The sequence below is a fragment of the Leptodactylus fuscus genome, chromosome 4, assembly GCF_031893055.1.
Source record: "Leptodactylus fuscus isolate aLepFus1 chromosome 4, aLepFus1.hap2, whole genome shotgun sequence".
NCBI classification, from domain to species: domain Eukaryota; kingdom Metazoa; phylum Chordata; class Amphibia; order Anura; family Leptodactylidae; genus Leptodactylus; species Leptodactylus fuscus.
This window is the reverse complement of record NC_134268.1, coordinates 89,961,815-89,980,391: the sequence shown is the minus strand read 5'-3', so window position 1 is coordinate 89,980,391 and position 18,577 is coordinate 89,961,815. Positions and strand designations below refer to the sequence as shown.

The window sequence follows — 18,577 nt, the reverse complement described above, 5'->3', positions numbered from 1 at the left end:
GTTCTCTTCAGGTAAGTGGCAATTTTTTTTTATGTTTAAACGCCCAGTCCTAGTCACAATCTCAGTTGCACAGTACCAGCAGTGGTCTGACAAAGATGAATAGATCTTACAGAGTTCTGTGCAATGGTACCATCGAGTAAGGAGCTTAAACTTCTTCTCTTGTGCACTGCAAGGTAAACACAGCATTTGAGACAAGGCGAAGGATTAAACCCTGTTCAAACCATCTAACATGCACAGAAGATCCCATTCCAGAATGAACATACAGAGGTCTGCCAGTGTCATCTCATGCAAGAGGAGACCATAGAGCAACAAAAGGGCTGGTGATGAAGCCTCAGATGGCCAAAAAAAAAATATCCTCCAAATCAGTGGGGCTGGTCAAAAGAGCAGAGGAGGATGACTGCAGAAATGGGGAGAGTTGGTTATACTCCATCATAGATAGATTGACGCAAAAGAGGGCAGAAGAGCCCCATTGAGCACATAATGTATACATATATCGTCCTTAACACTCTACGGAAGGAACCTATGAGCCTAGAGACCCAGAGGAAACATCGGATTAGCAAAGAAAGGGCAAAGAGGCCCTAGAGTCCTTACCAGTGTCGCCCTCGAGATTCAAAGAGACAAAAAGTGCTTAGACAGGAGGACGTAGTCCAAATGTCTCGACCAACAGGAGGCTGGGATCCACGGCAGAAATGCTAAGTACACCAAGAGCAACTCCGTTTCTAGTGCTGACACGATAATGCCAGTTGAACAATCTAAGCTGTAGTAGAGTAATACATTCTGGTGTCTGCTAGGCTTGTGCAGCCATTAATTTTACACCATGTTATGGTGCTAAATTTAGGTATACTGCGCCCCGAGTCCCATGCAAATTTCCCAAAAGCCAATTGCAAATGTATGAAAAAGAGGCCCACGATTGGACAGGCAAAGCCTGAAACATGTCCAAGTGCCTGGGGATGATGTCCATTTTGACAGAGTTTGAACAAGGACAATTGTAAAGCAAGCAAACTTGCGCTAGTCGGAAATGATATACTCTGAGGCTGCTTTCACATGGAGTAACGCTCTGCTCATTCTGACACCTAAACACATGCCAGAGTGAGCGCTGTAAAACAGAATCCCATTGACTTCAATGAGTCCCATCTTACATGCGCTACACATTGAAATCAATGGGTTAAAAAGCCTCCCATGGATTTCAATGTGTACCGTGCGAAATCAATGGGATTCTGTTTTATAGCGCTGACTGTTTACGTGTCAGAATGAGCGGAGCGTTACTCCGTGTGAAAGCAGCCTAACAGCCTGAGATAATTCAAATCATATACATTGAGGTCAGTGGGGATCTTCACCCCTACGTATTTAATTGAAGTAGTTTGCCAACAGTTTATTACAATTATTTGTGGACAGTACAAGTAGGAGGTGGGCAAGTGAGAGTAGATGGTTTGTAGCTGAAATACCCTTTAGGCTATGGCCACACAATGCAAACAAGCAGCAGAATTTCATCAGAAATAAGAGTTGGAAGCAGAAACTCTATTGTCTTTGTAGTGGCTGTACCAAGTTACTGCAGCTCAGCGACTATACAAGTAGTCAGCCTCCTGGAAGCTCCCTTCAGTGTAGTGGACCAATCAATACATGGTCAAATGATTTTGGAAAGGTTACACATGGAGGTGAAAATGGAATGGGATCATTTAAAGAGGACCTTTCATGGGTTTGGGGCACAGGCAGTTCTATATACTGCTGGAAAGCCGACAGTGTGATGAATTCAGCGCACTGTCGGCTTTCCCGATCTGTGCCCCGTGTAAAGAGCTTTCAGTTTCGGTACCGTAGCTCTTTACAGTCAGAAGGGCGTTCCTGACAGTCAGTCAGGTACGTCCTTCACAGCAGCGCCTATTGCGCTGTACAGTGTGAGCGGGGAGGAAAGCCCCCTCCCTCTGCTCACAGTGCTCGTCCATAGATGAGTATTATCAGGAGGGGAGGGGGCGTTCCTGCCCGCTCTCACAGTACAGTGCTATAGGCGCTGCTGTGGAAAAGGACGTTGACTGTGAAGAGCTACGGTATCGGTACCGATAGCAACCAGGGCACAAATTGGGAAAGCCAACAGTGCTTTCCAGCAGTATATACCGTGTTTCCCCGAAAGTATGACGCCCCCTGAAAGTAAGGCATGCGGGGGTTTCTGTTGAATTGCCTAATATAAGGCATCCCCCGAAAATAAGGCATGCCGGGCAGTGTTGTGCGGGGTTTCGGAGCTTTCGTGGGCGGGGCTTAGCGAGCTCCACTTCACTGACACAGCAGCCATGCTTTGTGCTCCGTGTGCACAGCAAAGCCGGCTGCTGCCTCTGCTGTTGTAGGATGAGCTCTCCCAGCTCATCCCAGAGGCAGAGACAGCAGCTGCCATACAGAAGAGGCAGCAGCCGGCTTTCCTGTGCACACGGAGCACAGCTGCTGTGTCAGTGAAGTGGAGCTTGCAAAGCTCCGCTAAGCCCCGCCCCTGAAACATCGCTAAGCCCCACCTCCCGAAGCCTAGCTAAGCCCCGCTCACCACTTCCAGGACGAACAGCAGCACTAGCGCTGCTAGGAAGAAGGGAAAGGTAAGTATGATACCTTCCCCCCTCCCCTACCTACAACCGGCAGTCATGCTGACGCTCCACTAAGGAAGTGCCGGCATGACTGCTGGTTGTAATAAGGCACCCCCCAAAAATAAGACAGGTCCTATATTTAGAGTGACAATTTAATATAAGACACTGTCTTATTTTCGGGGAAACATGGTAGAAATGCCTATGCCCAAACCCATGAAAGGTCCTCTTTAAAAGGGGGTTCCGGTTTGTGATCTAGAAAGGATGTAGTGAGATGTGTAAGTAATTGAGACACATAGCTACTAATCTGACATAAATTTCTCAGAGACCATGGAGTAGGACAGCATTGGTGGAGGTCTATCCTTTAAGAAAAATGAATTACCTGTGAAAAGAAGCCACAAAGAATTAGATGACAACCCATGTGATTTTTGTACCAGACTCCATGCCCACATAGAAGTCCACACACAATAGGGAATTCTCCTTAAAGGGGTATTCCCACGTCGCATACTCACCAGTCTTCGTTGCTGTAAATTCTTCTTTCTTCCGGCTTTGTTGTGTCATTGGTGGGCGGGGTTACATATGCAAAGCCAAGCGGCAAGATGCCGCTGGCCCTGCGTGCACGCTCATAGACCAGTCTAGCCTTCACAATGCGAATACAGACCCGGCATCCACCTCTCTCTATTACAGCGGATGCCGGGTCTGTATTCGCATTGTGAAGGCTAGACTGGTCTATGAGCGTGCACGCAGGGCCAGCGGCATCTCGCCACTTGGCTTTGCATATGTGAATACAGACCCGGCATCCGCTGTAATAGAGAGGCGGATGCCGGCATAGCGATGTTGCAGGCATCTGTTTGTAGACTAGACATTTTCGTATAAGGAAAATGTTTTTGTACTGCGTTAACCAGTGGGTAGGATTGTTTTTAGATATACCTGAAGAAGAAGCCGGGAGCTTCGAAACGTTGTAATTAGAGATGAGCGAACACTGTTCGGATCAGCCGTTCCGAACAGCACACTCCCATAGAAATGAATGGAAGCACCTGGCACGTACACTTTGCCGGCGGCCGGTCGCCGTGCCAGGTGCTTCCATTCATTTCTATGGGAGCGCGCTGTTCAGAACGGCTTATCCGAACAGTGTTTGCTCATCTCTAGTTGTAATCTACCATCATTATTAGTAAGCCATTAAAAAAGGTATCAACTACTGAAGACTCTCAAGTGTTTTGTTTTCTTTTATATAGGCATTTTCGGACATGGGGAAGTATCATTTGCTTATGTTTGTTATGATTATTGATAAGTAGCATTCCTGATCTAATGGAATATTTACTTGTAATATGATTGTATGAAACATTATATATATATATATATATGTGTGTGTGTGTGTATATAGTAGTAAATTTCTACATACAATATACACACATGTATGACAACAGTGTACTATAGTATGTAGAAGAGGATTCCAAACAAGGGAGGAGTGAAGCGTCTGCCCAAACTGCCTACAGCATCCAACTCGGTACGAGAACAAACATTTTCCTTATAGCAACCAATAAAGTTACGCATTTACACTCACTGGCCACTTTATTAGGTACACCATGCTAGTAACGGGTTGGACCCCCTTTTGCCTTCAGAACTGCCTCAGTTCTTCGTGGTATAGATACAACAAGGTGCTGGAAGCATTCCTCAGAGATTTTGGTCCATATTGACATGATGGCATCACACAGTTGCCGCAGATTTGTCGGCTGCACATCCATGATGCGAATCTCCCGTTCCACCACATCCCAAAGATGCTCTATTGGATTGAGATCTGGTGACTGTGGAGGCCATTGGAGTACAGTGAACTCATTGTCATGTTCAAGAAACCAGTCTGAGATGATTCCAGCTTTATGACATGGCGCATTATCCTGCTGAAAGTAGCCATCAGATGTTGGGTACATTGTGGTCATAAAGGGATGGACATGGTCAGCAACAATACTCAGGTAGGCTTTGGCGTTGCAACGATGCTCAATTGGTACCAAGGGGCCCAAAGAGTGCCAAGAAAATATTCCCCACACCATGACACCACCAGCCTGAACCGTTGATACAAGGCAGGATGGATCCATGCTTTCATGTTGTTGATGCCAAATTCTGACCCTACCATCCGAATGTCGCAGCAGAAATCGAGACTCATCAGATCAGGCAACGTTTTTCCAATCTTTGATTGTCCAATTTCGATGAGCTTGTGCAAATTGTAGCCTCAGTTTCCTGTTCTTAGCTGAAAGGAGTGGCACCCGGTGTGGTCTTCTGCTGCTGTAGCCCATCTGCCTCAAAGTTCGACGTACTGTGCGTTCAGAGATGCCCTTCTGACTACCTTGGTTGTAACGGGTGGCTATTTGAGTCACTGTTGCCTTTCTATCAGCTCGAACCAGTCTGGCCATTCTCCTCTGACCTCTGGCATCAACAACGCATTTCCGCCCACAGAACTGCCGCTCACTGGATGTTTTTTCTTTTTCGGACCATTCTCTGTAAACCCTAGAGATGGTTGTGCGTGAAAATCCCAGTAGATCAGCAGTTTCTGAAATACTCAGACCAGCCCTTCTGGCACCAACAACCATGCTACGTTCAAAGGCACTCAAATCACCTTTCTTTCCCATACTGATGCTCGGTTTGAACTGCAGGAGATTGTCTTGACCATGTCTACATGCCTAAATGCAGTGAGTTGCCGCCATGTGATTGGCTGATTAGAAATTAAGTGTTAACGAGCAGTTGGACAGGTGTACCTAATAAAGTGGCTGGTGAGTGTAGTTCTCCAAGGCACCAGTGAGGAATGACAGCTGGCATGTGACTGCTCGCCACTGGCACGTCACCCACTTCTCCATCTCAGCCTTTCTGGACTAGTCCATACAGTAGCGAGCGCCAAACTATAGCTACGCCTCAACAAAAATGGCTGCTACAGCACACCGGGCAGGTGCGCGGTGCACACTAACCTCTTACACTGCTAGCTACACGCCATTACGTACATTGTGCCTGCCGGAATGGCTAGCATCTCATTGGCTGGCAAGTTCCTCTCTGTACAAGCCACGCCCTCATAGTTTGCCACACACTCTCTCGCCTGGCTCGGACAGCCACGTCCGCTTCCCCCACAGCCGGAAAAGGCGGGTTATGTCAGTGTTCCTAATGCCCGCCCCTGCCCTCCCACCTCTGGAGGATACGTATCAAGTCGCCATTGAGTGAAAGGCCCTGATAATAAAGTAAGAGGCGGCGGCATCGTCAGGAAGACCCTCCACCTCCTCCGCTTCTCTGTGGACTCGACGGCTACGACATACACGGGACTCCGACATGACCTCGCTCCGCAATCTGCTGCTTTTGATGCTGCTGGCCTTCCCGGTCACACTAGTCAGCAGAGGTATGCTGGTGTTCTGTGCGTCCGTACGTGTGTGTATAGCATGGCATTGGCGCAGACTTGTATTGTGGCTAGGGGGATACGGGCTGGGAGTCCTGATCTTTGCTGTAGGTATATAGTATAGCAGTACACTGCCTTCATATAGCATGCTGTAGGTGTATATATAGTACAGTAGTATACTGCCTTCCTGTATATCGTGCTGTAGGTGTATATATAGTATAGTAGTATACTGCCCTCCTGTATATCGTGCTGGAGGTGTGTAGCTGCAGTAGTGTGCTATGTGTGTATGTCAGACCTATGGCTGACGTGTCACTCTGCGTCCAGCGCTCATTCATTCTACGACTCCTCCCCATACACTTCTTACTGTGCTGCTGCCTCTATATTACTGCACTTTGTCAGCATGGACATCATGCAGCTGCTACAGGATTATTGCTGTGTCTTTATTATCATTTAAAGGGCTGGTTCACTGTGATCAGCCAGTAGTTTACTGACTACTTACCTTGGGCGTATAGTGAGGTGTACCAAGCTGTCATCCACTGTATATGACTTAGCTGATACATAGATCAGCGGTGTAACTTGAAGCTCCTGGGTCCCATGATCATCAGAAAACTGGCGGCCCCCTTTATAGTCTATGGGGTCCTTGGGTTTCTGCAGGTAATTACTTTGTAAGCGGATAGGGTTTCAGAAACCAGAACTCTTGTGTAAACTTAGCGTTACTTAAATGAGTCTTTACTTGGAGGCTGCTGAAATACTAATTTTTTTTATTTTTTTTTTTTTTATTTTAATATTCTACCATCCTGCACATTATAGGGTTAATGTACAGACAAAATTAGTCATTGCAGGGTAATAAAACAGTTAACACAATAAAGGTCAGGACTGTAGGTAGAAGGGGGTGAAACAAGAGGCAGCATCAATATACCTTGTGTAATTCTCTGATGTGAAGGTACTGCACTTGGCCACCACTTCTAAAATGAGGTAAGGGGTTGTCTGAGAGGGAATTCCTATAGCATATGCCCATTGAGTGACGGAACCTTTATAATAGGATGAGAAGCAGTTTTGGAAAGTTGCTTTCCTCTTATGTAGATGAGGTGACTGGGGTTACAAACTGTCCTAGCCAGATAAAGAATTAGGTTTACTTGCTATGATCATGCTAGAAATAATTGGCATTGAGCAATGTTCAATCACATACAGATTATAGGCTAGTAGCACCACAATTTTGTCTAGTTCACATTTGCCTATTTTCATGAGCCAAAAAATAACCAGTAGCCAGATGATATGAATTAGTTTCCCATATTCTTGTAAGGTTGCACTGTGGTGACTTATCCTCATTGATTTCCATATGGAATAATGGATAAAAGAAACTATTGCATACTTTCCTCCCACTTTGGCGTTCCTGGCGTAAGGCACCTTCAGATTATTAACTTGCATGTCTTCCCCTGGCAGAGATCTTTAGTTTATTTTGGACTTTCTTGGATGTCCTTCAAATGTGCAGCAAGTGATGACTCTGCATTTCGTACCTACTGGACAGCTCAGCATGTAGCTTTTTTTTTTTTTTCTTCCAAGTGCGTTTCTAGATTTAGAATTCTATTTAGATTCCTATCATTGACTTCTAGATTTGTTGAATCTGAAACACTTTATCTGTGTTTTATAACAGGTCCTTTAGTTGCTGCCCAAGATGCAACGGAAGATGAAGAAGCAATTGAAGACTCAGTTGTAGAAGATGATGACGATGAGGCTGAAGTAGAAGAAGATGAGTCCACAGACTTGGTAAGTGTTTCCTAGAGTTCGGTCTGGCGACAGTTGCCTGTGATGCTAGAAGTCCCTTACAATAATATATACGGTATTGGATGTTGGAGCCATGGGGGAGGCAGGACGTCTAGCATCATGCATTACTGTGATGCAAGAAGTCCAGGTCTCTGGACCAGAACAGTCTGAAAAATGTGGACAATATATGACCCAAATTGCATTTGCTCATATGTAGGAGGTCTTAATAGAATAGATTTTGGATGATTGCTTCCTTCTCACAACCAGTGAGTATCTTGGGATCAGCACCAATCAAAATCTCCTAACTTGTAACTATGACATGTACACTTTCATTTAATGCAACTTTATTTTGGTGGAGCTCAACAGGTATAAAGTGATCAGATTCTTCATTATAATATAGACATTTGGAATAAGCTTAACCCCTTTAGCTCTCAGTGGGTTGTTGCATTAGTTTATTTTTCCATCCTCCTTCCAAAATTCATAACTTTATTTTTCCATTCACAGAATCATATATGTGATATTTATTTTAGTTTTTTTTTTTAAAAGAGAACCGTTGACCACCTCCAGCAACTCTGTTTTTCATCCTTCAGTAAGATTCACTCCACTTATTCCAGAAGTTGGAATTCTTTCTCTAGACCTCACCATTCCTGAGCAACCAGTGCATTTTATTTTCAGCACCCCTTCTGCTACATAGGCTCTCTAGAGTCAGGTAGGCGGTTACAGGACAGAGTGAATAGACAGGTAGCACCAACCTGACTACAGAGTCTAATTAGCATATTGGATTGAATGAACATCACTGATTGTTCAAGAATGGTGGGGATAGAGGGGAATTGCAACTGTTATGGAATTAGTGGAGCTGCACTTGTTAAAAGATGGGGATTGGTGGAGGTCGTGAAAGGTCCTCTTTAAAAAAAAAAAAAAAAAATTATAGAAACTAAAGCACCTTTATTTTGCAGGTCTGCGCTGCCGTTTTCAAATTTTTCTTCATTATGCTGATTGTGCTTAGAGAACACAGGGGACATTCCTCTGTGCTCAGAGCACAGCTTCATCATTGATACCAGCGTAGCCTCTGTCTTCTGTTCCTGAAATGTCTCCTCATTTTTGCTGCGTCAGTGGCTGCTGAGCGCCTCTTGGGGATCGGAAATCCCGCGCATGCGCACTCTGCCTCTTTGGCTTGAACAGAGCCAATTGCATTTTCAATCAACCGTTTTGTGGTGGTCTTGTGTAAGAGACCACCACAAAATGGCTGACAGAACATGCGCAGTTGGTGGTCCCATGTAAGAGGAGGAGACGCGTCAGCAGCACGTCTGAATATCACTCAGATTATAGGTAATGTGTTATTTTTAGACCTATTTGAGTCCCTTAATGAGAAAAGCACATTACAAATGTTTTACATTATGGGCTCAACTTAGCAACATCATGATGTATTAGTTATTAGAGATGAGCAAACACTGTTCGGATCAGCCGATCCGAACAGCATGCTCCCATAGAAATGAATGGAAGCACCTGGCACGCAGACTTTGCCGGCGGGCCAGCCGCTTAACCCCCCGCGTGCCGGCCTGTAGCGAAGGCTGGCAGCCCTCTTGGGGGCAGTTGTCCGTTCTTAAGTTTTAAATGATGGGAATTTTGCCCTTCTGCATACATACCTTGCACCTGGACATGTTCAGTGACCACATGGTGCCTTTCTCCAGTACATCGTGTGGCTGCAGTGTTTATTTATGGGGAGGGGGACACCTATTTGGATAGTGAAAGGTTTCCTCTAAGGTAGGTTAACATAGCATTTTTGTAGGGAAAAGCTTTGCACAACTTTTGTGTTTTGGACTCCTGTTTTTTGTGTACAGATATGGATATACAATAAAGCTGCATGAATAATGCAATTGTGTGTTTAGTAATCCACAAAGATATTGCTAGTGTGTCCTGCCTGTCTGAGCATGCCTCTTTGACAGTCCCAGTGGCAGCAGATATTTCAACTACATAAATGCTGCAAGAAGCATGAGATTTTTTTTACTTGTGTGTTCAGCAGATAAACATTTGCAGCTTGTGCAGGGTTTTCTGAAAAATATTCACATAAAGGATCCCTTTTATTTTAACAGACGGAAGAAAAGGAAGAAGAAGAAGACTTGAGTTCTGGTGAACCGAAAGCCTCTCCCAATGCTGATACCACCATCCTGTTTGTTAAAGGCGAAGGTACTTCACTCTCCAGTTACTACATTTATCCCATTATCTAACTGGACAAGACATTTCGTCTTATTGGTTTATACTTAGGTCAGAAGTACAACTAGAAATCTGCACAGGAAAGTGACTAAAATGATCACTTCATAACTTTTATGTCACACAGGGACAGATCTTTACACCTCTGGTATAAACACAGTGCAAAATATGGCTTTTGGGGCAAATATCATTTTTATTAAAGAATACCTTCCACCAACTACACCTTTTTGCATTCTTCAGTCAGTGCTGCTCCAGTAATTCAGCACAATTTGAACACAGCATTGCTTATCAGTCATTTCTATTAGTTTCACCACCCTATATGCTAATTTAGGGTATCCACAGTCAAGTGGGTGGTCCTTGACTAGAACAGAAGGCTGGGGGGGGCTCAACTGACTGCCTAATTGCTTGTCAGTAACAGTAGGGGGATAGAGAAATTTCACCCTCATCCATGTACTATGGTCTCTTCATTGTTAGCTAGTATGCAGTGTAATAATGGAGTGCAGGCTTTTGTTATACGTTGTACCTTTCAAACTGCTGATCAATGTAGGACCTTCCTACCCCAATCTGATATTGAATACCTATGCTAGAGTGTGATCCCAGAACCCCCCATTTCAGTTGTCTGAAAGTGTTAAGAGAAGTGGGTGGGGCGTCAGTACATCCGTTTTTCCAGTATTTTTGGGTTTTTTTACGTTCAGACCGGGTGTTTTTCACCTCTAGTTTGCCTCTGGTTGATGTATGTAGCACAGAATACACTATGGTGAGGCTGCTGCATTGCTAGTGTGGTCGTTTTGGTAATTTTAAAGAGGGGGGGGGGGGGAGGGGAATGTGTGCAAAATTAATGTATATGGTTGAGCTCATCCAGTTTTGGTAAGGACACGTTCAGGTTCTTAAAAGTACTTGTTGAATCTATAACCAGGAGTGGAAGGCAAAAATATCGGCTATATTTAGAGGACCTTTCAGTACCTTCACCGATTTTATGTTCTTGATAGTTTTCAATAGACTCTGCTCCAATGATACCAGCAAAGGAATTTTCTCTCTAGCTTCCACAAGCACAGGTCATTTTAAAGGGATCCTATCATTAAAAAGCAATTTATTTTTTTTTGTCCCTAACATGTAGGAATATCCTTAAGAAAGGCTATTCTTCTCCTACCTTTAGATGTCTCCTCTGTACCGCCGTTCGGTGTAAATCAAAGGTTTTCGTCGCTATGCAAATTAGTTATCTCGCAGCACTTGGGGCATCCCCAATGCTGCGAGAGAACTCTCCAGGGCCACCTCCATCTTCTTCAGGAATGGCCTCTTCACGCGTTTTCTTCCGGCGCTAGGGGTCAGACTTCTAGGCCTTGGCAGAGCTGACTGCGCATGCCCACAAGCTGCAAGAAAATGGCCGCTTACTTACTGTGTAAGCAGCCATTTTTCTTGTGGCCAGAGGGCATATGCAGTAGGCTCTGCCAGAGGCCTATAAGTCTGAAGCCACTGCCGGAAGACGACGCGTGAAGAGGCCGTTCCTGAAGAAGATGGTGGCGGCGCTGGAGAGTTCTCTTATAGCATTGGGGACGCCTCCAGTGCTGCGAGAGAACTCATTTGCATACTGACAAAAACCGGGATTTCTACCGAACGGCGGCGCAGAGAAGACTTCTAAAGGTAGGAGAAGGATAGCCTTTCTTAAGGCTATTCCTACGTGTTAGTCACAAAAAATTGCGTTTTAATGATAGAATCCCTTTAAAGCCTGGTATACTATTTAGGGCGCTTTCACACCTGCACTCTTTGTCCAGTTTGTGCAATCCGGCCGGTTTCCGTATTCTGCCCCGCGAAACAGGACAGGAGACTGAAACCTGGCGGTCAGTTTTCAAATCCATTCACTTGAATGGGTTTGCAAAGGTGACCACCCGTGTGCGTCTTTTGCCTGTCAGTGGAAAAACAGTAGTGTGTTTTTGTTTTTTGTTTTTTTCTTTTTAAACCAGGCACAAAGTCCTGTGTGTCAGCTAAAAAAAAACAAAAAAAAAAACGGTTTCTCCGCCAACAGGCAAAAGACACATACGGGTGGTCACCTTTGCAAACCCATTCAAGTGAATGGGTTTGAAAACTGATCGCTGGGTTTCCGTCTCCTATCCAGTTTCGCGGGGTAGAAGAAAGAGAAACCGGCCGGATTGCACAAACTGGACAATGAGCGAAGGTGTGAAACCTGTTCTAAATAGTATAGAGAGCATTTCACACTCAGAAGTATGTATTTGAATATTTGTGTGTTTTGGGGTTTTTTAATTCATTGTAAGTGGTAATATCCATGGATGGTAAGTTCAGAGTAGTGACGTTTCATCAGACGTTTCCCAACCGTATGTGTGTGGGGAAAATCCCAGCAGCACTTGTAGCTTGTGGAAGTCTTGATCGATGAGCCAGAGAGGAGTGCGGGAGGGTAACGTGGGTGGCATTATACAAGATGCTTTTGAGTCTGAAATCCTTTATACTATACAATTACCAAGTAGTACAACTAAAACTTGCCTAGACAAATGCATGACTTGGTGTATAAGCTCATACTTAGTGTGTGCAAATAAAACAATATTTCTTATTCATTTTAGATTTCCCAGCTAATGATATTGTGAAGTTCCTTGTTGGCTTCACAAATAAGGGAACTGAGGACTTCATTGTGGAGTCTCTGGATGCCTCCTTCAGATACCCTCAAGACTACCAGTTCTATATTCAGAATTTTACAGCTCTTCCCTTGAACACCGTTGTTCCTCCTCAGAGGCAGGCCACCTTTGAATACTCCTTTATCCCTGCTGAACCAATGGGAGGACGCCCTTTTGGTCTGGTCATCAATCTAAATTACAAGGATGCAAGCGTAAGACTTCATTATTCTGTTTCTAAAGCATTAATATTCTACATGAAGCATTGCTGAGTAATATATATTGACTTATAAAACCCAAATAAATGTTAATAGGAATAGCTGGCCATAGAATTTTTTTTTTTTTTTTTTTAACCTGCCTGTCACTTCAGCACACTGTCTGCTTTGCCTGCATGTGCCCTGATGCCAGAGATTTTGGTGCCATTAGGTTCAGCACCGTTCTCCCCCCCCCCCTTGTCATAAGGGCAGGCCTTACAGCGCAGCGTCTTTGTTGGACTGTGAGGATGAGCTATGCGCGATGAAAGAGGGCATTCCTAACAGTTCTGGATTAATTCTAGGCTGTAAGGTCTGCCCTTCTGACAGTGGAGGGATACCTGTACCAAAACGAATGCTGATATCTCTGGCACCAGGGCGTATACCAGCTGACCGTGCGCTGAATTCAGTTATATTCTTCAAATCTATTGTAGACCTAACATGTCATATGGAAGGTAGTATTGCAGCTTTTCTTGATCTGAACTATTGGCACTTCTCTAAATTAGCTGCATTGCAGCCAGTTCCCTACAATATTTGTGCTCTAGAAAAATGTTGATTTTTGATCCTGATAGTAACATTATGTATGTCTTCTTCCATTGCTGTCCATTGACTTGAATGAGACCATCAAATTACAAACTATATGACCAGAAAATGAAGAGGTCCAGGGCTCAGTGAAGCAATGTATCCCCTTCATTCTAGCCTTTGGTGTCAGTTATAGGACACACTTCCTAGTGATGGCATGTCCTTTATGAAAATTTTGAAACATGGACGTTTTATTTTCCTTTCCTCCTTCTCTGCACTTAAATTTTTTTTTTTTTTTTTTGTCAAACGTGACAATTGAATCATTGTGTTGCTTTTTTATTTTTAGGGAAATGCTTTCCAGGATGCCGTATTCAATCAGACTGTGACTATAATTGAAAAGGAAGATGGTCTGGATGGAGAAACGTAAGTGTTTATCAACTGTTGATGAAAGTGGATGTTGGTGGTTGCTTAACCCATTAACTGCCCAAAATTTTTTTCAATAATTTTTGATTTATTTATGTCTGTCTGAAAATGACCTTGTATGCGCAAGGCAATGCATACACATGATCAGTTTAGATTTCCTATCATGGGCGACCTCCTGCCGGAGCACGTGAATGTTCTGTTTCTATTTCTTAATGACAGATGGCGTTCGTAGGTGGGTTAAAGTACCCCATCCCCAATTGGGGAACCTGGCAGTTAATGGGTTAAGAGTTTCTACAGTTGTAGTGTTCATAAACGTTATACCAGTGACGGCAATTTTAGTTTTCTTGCTTTATTGTATAACTCCATGATCCACGAAACCTTTATGTATCAAATGTAGTTGCAAAACACTAGTGGGGAAATTCGAAGATCACCATTAGTTGGATCAAAGGCAAAAATTGGTCATAAACTCAGCTTGAAATCTAAGGGCATGAAATAAGAAATTTATTTTTAAGCCTAAAGGGAATGGGGCTGACTGAAGTTCCCTGCATAGCTGGTGGAATAGAGTACTCCACTGTAAAGACTAGTGTTAGGCTGCGTTTACACAGGGTATTTTGGTCAGGATTTTGAAGCGGATTCGGCCTCAAAATCCTGACCAAAAAGACGTCTCCCATTGAAATCAATGGGAACCGGTCAGTTGTTTTTTCCGGCTCTCGGAAAAAAGAAGCGGCATGCTCATTCTTCAGGAGGATTCACCTCGCGACATCCACCTGAAGACACACCCTCCTCCCAACTACTGCATCGGCATCCAGTCGAAGCTACCTGTATTTTGGACTGGAAACTGAGGTAGCCTCCGTGTCAAATTCCGGTCCAAAATACACCGTGTGATCCCGGCCTTAGAAAGGTGCACAGGGCTGCAACAGTGAATCATCTCCTTCCTTTTCAGTGCCAGTGAGGCTCAGAGATTGGATCTCCCACTGATCAGTAAATGCTAGGATATCCTTTTATAACATAGGAATGCCCTTTCAAAGTGTGAGGCCCAAATCCTGGTCAGATATTACCGCTATACCTCAGTTAATACAGTTGTGTAAGCATAAAACCACAAAGAAATCAATGTGTGCATTACTCTTACAATGCTGTGTTTATGCCTTTTATCTTTAAAGGATTTTCATGTACCTGTTCCTTGGTGGTCTTGGGCTGCTTGTAATTGTTGGTCTGCACCAGTTATTGGAGTCCAGAAAGGTAAGCACACATTTCTGCTTCTTTAGTCCCATCTTAACCTACTGAAGGATAGGTATGTAGGTTCATCCACACTTTAAAATGCTACAGTTTATGGCATAGAAAGAAATAGAAAACAGATTGCTGTGGAGGATCTTAATTATTAAAGAATGTATAATAGTCCTAAATTTATGATTTATTTTTTTATTAACTTCAGTTTACACCATAGATACGCATATCACTTTTCTTTAAAAATTAGCTTTAATTTTTTTGATACATAAATAAACTTTGTTCAGCATAAGAAATATAGTGAACGAAGATACAGGAGAGCTTTGATAAATAATTTGCGCAAATTTATCATGCAAGTTGTTAATCTGGCATAAAATTTCAGTAATTTCCAAACCACCTATGTGCTATTAATGACATATCGGTAAGAGATATGCCACATTTTTGTGCACTTTACGCCAGTGTCAGACTGTAACCACAATGGTAAACCTGCTCCTGCATCTGTAAAGCTGCTGTCTGGGAACTTGGGACCAAAATACAACAGTGACCAGGAGGAAAGGATATACTGGAATCGAGCTGGAGCTATGCAGAAATTTTAGGCACTCTTGTAGTGTGACCAAAAAGCAGTGTCATCCTGCACTAATGCAAGTGAATCTTCACACATGATGCCAAAATCGCTGTGTAGTCCCAGCCTGACTCCTTTCCATATTGTACAGTAGGTGAAGGTACATGATTCCAAGATCTTTACGTTGTGTATGTAAAAGGATTGTACTTTTCTTTCTTCAGAGAAAGAGACCTGTCCAAAAAGTGGAAATGGGCACGTCTAACCAAAATGATGTTGACATGAGCTGGATTCCTCCGGAGACGCTGAGTCAGATCAGTATGTATTCAACCATCCTTCTAGTTCTTGTGGGTTCTTCCAATGAGATGTACTGGTGTCTACAATGCATCAGTTTATATAGTCATAAGCAGTCATTGGGTCTTCTAAACTGTGATAGTAGGAACATTGCCATGAAAAACAGAAGCTAGTCCTATTGTCCTGTATTCTCTTCTTTAATACTTCTTGCTGTCTTTGTTTTTTTTTCTTTCTTTTTTTGCTTCCTTGCGACTCTAGTGCAAAGTAGACGAGGTGAGACTACTTTACTTTTCTGAGTGAAGGAAATCTGAATTCCTTTGTAATGTTGGCTGTTATGTTGTCTTGAGTACATATATGTAACTTGTATGTTGTTGTGTTTGGGGTTTGTTTTTATTTTTTTTTTCACTTCCTTTCCACAATATAACTTGCATGTTTTTCCACTAAAAATTATTCACTTCTTAAAGAGTACTTGAATTTTCATGAAAAGTTGAAATATCTGCAGGGTATCTGGGCAATCTGTTTTTTATTTATTTATTTTTTCTTTTATGATAAATACCGCAAACAGCCCCATTATGGATGCAGCACATTTTATGTGTTTCAGGCTGGGGACACGTATGCAGTAAAGTCTATTCTGCCACCCCCTCCCCTATACGTTACTACTACTACAATTTGCCAGAAGTAACTGGAAAGCTAAAGCCCCACATCGCCGGAACACAACAGGGAAAAAAAACGCTGTATTTTACAGTTCCAGCAAAATGAAAGATTCTGGTTAATCTTCTTTTTAATTAAAGGTGTTATCTGCAAATACCTCCACAATAGTGCTAAATCCTCACTGTTTCCATCCTGCTATTTTGGCCCAATTTTTTTTTTTTTTAAACTGGATAACCGCTTTAAGGCCCCACATACCAGGTCACAGCAAAAAAAAAAAAAAAAAAAACGCTGCGGAAACTCTGCAGTTTTTTCCTTCAGTGCTTTTCACAGAAAGTCCTCCGTGGTCTTTCTGCTTCCATTATACTGATATGGAAACTGTCAGAGTTTAGGTACAATTAACATGCTGCAATTTCCAAAATCTCAACGCTTTTGGAAATCGCAGTGTTTGTTTTTTGTTTTTATTTTTTTTTTTTTTTTTCCCTGGACAATGGGTTGCTCTGCATCTAGTTTTGAAGCATGTATAGATTTGTCAAACAAATGGTAGAAATGTCCGATTTCAAATAAAAAAAAAAAACAAAAAAAAACAAAAAACAATAATTTATATTTAAAGAGGAAAAAAAATTAAGGAGTATCGCAAAATATCTTAATTGTCAAATGTCAAAAATGGTTAACACTAACTCTTTTTGCACTTGGATGTTTTGTGATGACAGGAGACCCAACATATAGTGCCTATAGCTTTCTGCATGATCAACTTATCTACAAGAGGCCATGCATGTCTTACTGTTGAGGTCACTTGGCTACCAGACATCTATGAACAGATGTCATAGACCATGTAGCATTTAGTAGGTGTCCTAGTGTGACCAAACTGCATCAAATGCATTGACCGTGTGCTTGAGTTACATCCAAGAACTTGTATAATTGTATATATATTTTTTATTTTTAATAGATAAAGCTTCCCCAAGAAGATCTCCACGCAAAAGAGCCCAGAAACGGTCAGCAGGATCTGATGAATAAAAAGACTTTGTGGTCTAAAGAGCTTCTGTCCACTAATATTGGCCTCTCCTATCCAGGATGGATAAATTTGTGACATCCATAATGGGGAAAAATGGAGTGGCATGTGAAGTCTTGTAAAACATTGAAAATCATTGACTGCAACTTTTTTTTTTTTTTTTTTTTTCTTTCCCTTTTTTAAGAAATTTTGTGCCCCTCACTAACTAAAGTGTCATACATCACACAGGATCTTGGTGATGTATCATAATTCTGCCAAGCAAGTCCTAAGTCACATGATGGCTCATACAGTATGAGAGAAATGTGAGGTCTTTACTTTTATTGGGCGCTCATCTCAGTCCAAGCAAGCTGCAGTGTATATTGGCTGTAGCCCTGCCCTGCTACGTGCCAGAACATTTTGCTCCCAGTATGAAATTTTCTTTGCTTGGAAGAAAAGCGCTTACCTGCTTTCCTGCCTGTCTCCAGGTTTGCAACTGGGTGTGAATTGTGCAAAAACTTCTACCAGAGGTTTTCATTATGGTTATCTTGGTTTGGGAAAAAAAAATGGTTGTGTAAAATATTCTACAGTAAGGTTTTTAAAAGATTGGCATATTAAAAGGGTTAATTAAGAACATTGGGGCATATTCATAAAAAAAAAAAAACTCTTAAAAAAACCCTCCTTGTTGCCCATAGCAACCAATCATTGTGCTGCTTTAATTTTTCAAGAGCGCTATAAGAAATCAAAGCTGATTGCTGTGGGGAGCAGAGACGGCTTTAATATATCCCATTGTCTTTGTGTGGATGGGCAGAAATGTTCAGAGAACAAAGCTTACTTTTTGTAAATGGAGAAATGTATCATTTGAAAGAGTCTGCCGGAAACAAGTGTACAAAGAAATAAATTCTTAAATAAAATTAAAACTCCATTTTTTTTTTTTTTTTTTTTTTTTTTTTTTTTTTGTAAAGCTGCTCAGTTAAGAGCGTTTATCACATCTACATAAACATGGATTCCACCACTTAACCATCCAGTATTTTTTTTGTTTCGTTTCCATGTAGGTGATTTCTTGCATGGCTAAGGGTTTGTTTTTTGGGGGGGTTTTGTTAACTTATACTGCATTTCATATTTCCAGACCAAAAAC

The 18,577-nt window shown here is 42.5% G+C and overlaps 1 protein-coding gene across 2 annotated transcripts; it reads left to right on the top strand.

Moving 5' to 3' along the window:
• Positions 1-5,700: 5,700 nt before the first annotated feature.
• Positions 5,701-18,364, top strand: SSR1 (signal sequence receptor subunit 1). 2 transcript variants are annotated; one of them, XM_075270792.1, is made up of 9 exons: positions 5,701-5,937; positions 7,589-7,701; positions 9,792-9,885; positions 12,483-12,745; positions 13,650-13,726; positions 14,887-14,965; positions 15,734-15,827; positions 16,062-16,076; positions 17,401-18,364. In XM_075270792.1, the coding sequence occupies exons 1-9, from the start codon at positions 5,871-5,873 to the stop codon at positions 17,466-17,468; spliced, it is 870 nt and encodes a 289-aa protein (XP_075126893.1). In that variant the 5' UTR covers positions 5,701-5,870; the 3' UTR covers positions 17,469-18,364. The 2 variants fall into 2 exon arrangements, with proteins under 2 accessions (XP_075126893.1, XP_075126894.1); XM_075270793.1 differs by lacking the exon at positions 16,062-16,076.
• The last annotated feature ends 213 nt before the right edge of the window (positions 18,365-18,577 follow it).